This window comes from Aptenodytes forsteri, unplaced genomic scaffold (assembly GCF_000699145.1).
Source record: "Aptenodytes forsteri isolate BGI_AS27 unplaced genomic scaffold, ASM69914v1 Scaffold34, whole genome shotgun sequence".
NCBI classification, from domain to species: domain Eukaryota; kingdom Metazoa; phylum Chordata; class Aves; order Sphenisciformes; family Spheniscidae; genus Aptenodytes; species Aptenodytes forsteri.
In genome coordinates this window covers 337,422-342,477 of record NW_008795038.1, presented here as the reverse complement: position 1 = coordinate 342,477, position 5,056 = coordinate 337,422, and the positions used below count along the sequence as shown (strand labels likewise).

Below are 5,056 nucleotides of genomic sequence, written 5' to 3'. Positions count from 1 at the left end.
CGGGACCTGCAGGCGCCGGGACAGGCGAGGACGGGGCCCGCCAGTTACTCAGAGTTATAGTATTATATTTTAACAGTGCTAACTTGTCGAGTGATTCTTGCTCCCGTTTGTACGTGGTGTTATTGAAATGTATTGTTTGAGCTGAAAGCTGGTCGCTCTCCGGCCATGCTAATATATTTATTTGTAGGTATTTATATAATGAAATATAAAGCCTAGATTTATGGAGTCCCTAGATCACCTTATAAACTATATCAAACGAATATTTTCTGTTCTCCTTTTTAACCATTCAGCATTTGTTAGTCTTGGCCCCTTGCCCTCCTTACAACCCGCAGGACCATCCCCGGTATATATTTTTTGATACTGTACACATGTGGTGTTTCTATGTGCAAAAAAAAAAAAAAATCGTTATCTAAAGCTAAACAAGCTATTATAGAAATTGCTGCTATTAGAAATGTCTAAACTATAAGCTTCCAATTATTAATTGCTTGAATGTAAATATTAAATGGAGATGTTGAAAGTGCATTTGATGTTCTGCAGCTAGTGTAGATCGGATTGCAAAGCCCAGCTGCTGGGAGGTGGAGCGCGAGCTGCCAGCGGCGCTTCCTGGTCCGAGGGCTGTGTCACGGGGGAAGAAATGTATCATGCAATCATTGCAAAGGACTATAAACCTTTACAAAAACTACCAGGATTTGGAGTGCATTTGTTACTGCATACGGACGGCACGGAGGGCGTCCCTGTGCGGGCATGCTGTGGCGCCTCGGAGCAGGTGCTTGCAGGTTAAAATCGGCTCCGAGATGCAACGTATCGAGTATAGTTCTGGCTTTTCCCCAAAAGCACAGACAAGAGCGTGCTGCCCACAGTGTTTAAAGGCACCCCATTTTCTCCTGGTGCTGTCCAGGTGGGCAGCAAGGCCGTAGGAGCCGGTGGTTCAGTGTTTCCCTCTCCCCGCAGTGCCAAGGCAGGGCTGGGCTTCTCCAAAGCAAAACGGGCTGCGTTGAGGTCTACGATGGGAAACCTGGAAGGCTTCTGAGAACACAGGCTGGGAAGGTGGCTGCAATGTATGGGTGATAGCTAGTTCTCAGCCTGATGCTGCCACCCCAGCGGCGTTACCCCCAGCGTTGGGAAGGGTCACGATTAGACGAAGAGTTGAACTTCTGCAGAAAGGAAGATGGTCCAAATTCCACAAATAAGCCTGCAGACATCTCTGAACTAGATTAATAATTGCTGGAGTCCACTGAAAATACAGTGCAGTGCTAATTCTTTACAAAATGGCTCACGTGAAGGTGGCAACCTAGCAGTGTGCCCGTGGAGCCCGTCTGCACGTGGCTGAGACACAGCACTCGGTCCCCGCTCCCCCCGGGATTCCTTATAACGTTCCCAAGCAGAGTCGAGTGCTCATACAGTAACTGCCCTCTGAATCTTGTGCTTGCCAGACTGGCCCAGCTGCCAGCCTTTCTCGTCTTAGGCTTTTGCTTGAAGTTGATTTCTCTTTCAGAGATCTTAGTTGAAATATTGTCGTTGGTGGCACGTGAATGTGTATGGACAAGAGCCTCAAGCTTGTGAGAAGCAGAATTAATTGGTTTGGGTAAGGTGGACCCTGCGGTTACACTAGAACTACCTGGGTGAGTTGCCCCTGCTGTGTGTGAGAGCCCAAGGCATGGGTACCACCCTGTGGGCTCAGCCCCTGGGTCCTGCTGCGGCACGGTGTGTGTCTGTCCAGGCAGTGCTGTTCCCAAAGCAAAAATAAACCCCTCCGTCTTGTGCTGCCCACTTCTGGGCCACCTAGTCTTCCCAGGCTTCATTTTATTTAAATAAATTCAAAAGTCAGCTTGGCAACTGTTCCTTTTTAAATCCTGAGGATTATGTGGCATCCGCAGAAAGGTGGGGCAGCATCCAGCCAGGTGTCATCTGCTGGGGCTTGTTCACAGCGGGAACCACTGCATGAGCTGTGTCAGCTTAAACGTTGCCTACAGATGTTCTCATGCCAGAGCCAGAGTGCTTTTCCAAGGCAGGTTGGGTTAAATCAGAGGATTTCAGTGTGTGGATGCCATTTTCTCAGGTGGGACAGCCATGGAGGCTTGTATCCAAGTGGAACAATCTCGGCTGTGGACACTTGTCGCAGGCGTTGGTTTTGCCATGGAGGCTTGTATCCAAGTGGAACAATCTCAGCTGTGGACACTGTTGTCGCAGGCATTGGTTTTGGTCTGGTGGAGCTCAGGTCTGCTACTCAGCGTGCTCGTGCGGCAGTGGGAATGGCTTCTGGGAGCTTACACCAGAAAGATGGCTCTATCCCAGCTACTTGGTTAAACTTCTTGATGTGGACAACGTCAGTACTGACAGCTTGGTTCATCTCTTGTTTCAGTTGATGCTCCAAAGTCAATGGAAACTCGTGCAATATGTTTAGTGCCTGTGGTTCTCACCTGCCTGCGTGGAGACCCCAAAATCTGATTGTATGTGCACAGAGAGCTAGTGGAAATAGGTGAGCTGTGATTAAAATCAACATTTTGCCTGTTAGCTGTGCTGAATCTTAAGAGGGTTTTAATCAACCCTACGTGTCACCAGGGCTGCGCAAGTGACAGGCAGAGGCAGCAGCGGCCGAGGGTGCTGGAGAGCAGGTGTCGGGGGCAGGTGAACCCCAACCCGTGCCGGGGGGATGCCCAGGGATGGTTTGGTGGGAAGCGTTTCCCTGCCGTCCCAGCCTTAGCTGGCAGAGCAGACAATCAGAAATGATGCATTTCCCTTGATTAATTAAGCTAATGGTTATCTGAAAACAAAAATGGCTTGGAAGAGGAGACGCATGCTCAGAATGCAAAATGTGATTTATGAAAGGGGAAGTGCTGCTCGACAGACAGCGGCAGGAGCCAGTCCAGGAGCGGGGCTGGGCAGGCAGGCTTACTCCGGGGCAGAGTGTCTGCAAAAGGAGAACTTTTTCTTTAGCCAGACAAAGGTAGATTAAACCAACGGGGTTTCTCACAAATAGTAGGATGTGTCTTTTAAATGTGGGCTTGCAGGCTCCTGGACAAAGCCTGAGCATCACTGCTGCTGTTGTGAGCCGGGTCAGCAGCTTCCTTCTCTAGTCTGTAGGTGTGTGAGACTCTTGGCGATTAATAACTTTGCAGGTTTGCAGTTAGCTCATTAACATTTTTGAAAATGGATTGTACTGTGTTGCCCGTTTTTGTTCCTCTAAGTGTGTGCTTTCTGAGCTTCTTTCCCTACTTTTTCTTCCTTTCTTCCCTCCCCCCCCCCCCCCCGCCGCTCCACGAGCCGTAGAAGCACCTAAAATATTGTCTCTGCTGGCAATAGCTGTGGTTTGTTTGAGGCACCATTTCCTGGAAACCACATAGCCAGATATTTCTTAGTTTAATAGTTTGATCATGTTTATCACAACTCCAGCAGCATCCTGTGCAGTAAAAGGTGTGATAAGTAGTTACTGGTTTAAAAGATACACCCTCCCCTTGCTTTGTGCCAATTGGCTGGGAAAGATTAAGTGTTTAGGACATTAATTACTTATTCATACCACTCTCTTTCTATATTAAGTGCATCAAACCTAAATGCCTGTTACTGAGCAAATTACTGTGAAGTCCACTATGACTTCCAATGGTTATCAAAGTGATCCAGGATGAGATGGAGCGCCACCACGCTCCATTAGGAAGACTGGTGTGTGCTACATTTAATGTATTTCCCAGGAATGCGTTAACCTCTGCTTGGTTTGGATTTATTCCAGACAAACATTTGCTGATTTCAAAGGAGAATTTGTGTTCGTATTTTAGCTCTTCTGAAAGGGTCTGATGCATCCATCTATGCACAGCCATACTGAGAGGACTGTGCTGTAAAGCTGCTTTCAGGTTCTCCCCTCCGAGCTGTGGTGGTACCAGTGTCTGTACCAGCACCGGGGTTTGAATCCAGCCGCCGGCCCTCCCTCGCTGAGCTGCATCGCCAGCGACTGCCATGGCCCTGTGCGGTTTCAGCAGGCATTGGTGCGGTCCCCGCTTCACGGGAGGTGATGGAAACACCGTCCCCAGATGATGGCCATGGGGCAGCCGGCAGGGTGGGCCCTGGGGCTTGGTAGAAGAGGTTGCATCTCTGGGGTGAGGATGCTGTTAAGGAGAAGGATGTTAAATAAACACACGACATGGAGCTGATGTCTTTTAATCAGAATAAGAAACAGCCTCGCAGGGACTCCTGCTCCTCCCTGGAGAAGGGCAGAAGGTGTAAGTGGCCATATGTGGTGGGAAATGGAAGATTTCCCAGGTATTCAGGGCACTCGTTGCTTTTGCTCATATGTGGGTGGGGGCAGCTCCTCCAGGCAGTCACTGCATGCATTTTGTGGGGTTTTTTCTTTATTTTTCCCGTTCTTTTCTCATTTCGCTATGCGATGTCAGGAACCTGACTATGTGACTGTGCTGACTATGGTGGCCTCAGCACCTCTCCCCCGTTGGAGAAGCCAGCAACGAAGTAAAGCATTCATGGTCACGTTGCAGGGGGGGAAAAGCCCACTGTTCAGGCTGCGTTTTTCCAGGCTCATCCCCTTGAGCATGGCGGGGACTGTATAGCTTGTCCGTGCATGTGTTGGCTGCTATAAACCATTTTAACTAAACCTGTATCCAATGGGACTGGTCCAGCAGCAGAGGCCGGCTACCGAGGTTTTTTGCTGGATTTTCCATGGGGCTGGTGTCCTTCTGTCTGGGAGAGCGGCTGTGGGAGGGCGAGGCCAGGGTGCAGCACCCCGGCCCTGCCGAACCGGGGCAGCTAGGCGAGGGGGACGGCGAGGGGGCTTCCCTCAGTTCTGCCCCGTCCCTGAGCCCCCCTCGCCTCCCCCATCCTGTGGGGCTGCCTCTGGTTTGAACAGTCAAAAATGCCTGGCGGTAGGAAATCCTCAGTCTCCTGCACAGATAAGATCATTTGGATTCAGCCCAGATTCATGCAAGATCTGTGTCGGGAGGAGACGACCGCAAGGACACTGCTCTGTTTACATTTGCACCAGAGGAGGAAAAAGGCTGCACAGTGCTGGGCACAGCCTGGACCACCTCCAGGCGCGCCCAGAGCCTCGGCGAGT

At 50.3% G+C, this 5,056-nt stretch overlaps 1 protein-coding gene across 1 annotated transcript in view; it reads left to right on the top strand.

Annotated features, from left to right (window-relative positions):
- The window catches only part of CBX4 (chromobox 4), a 13,651-nt gene extending 12,174 nt beyond the window's left edge, over window positions 1-1,477 (top strand). Inside the window, exon 4 of the mRNA XM_009276820.1 lies at window positions 1,466-1,477. Within this exon, the coding sequence (XP_009275095.1) occupies window positions 1,466-1,477 (12 nt within the window). The remainder of the gene's footprint in view (window positions 1-1,465) is intronic.
- Window positions 1,478-5,056: the final 3,579 nt, after the last annotated feature.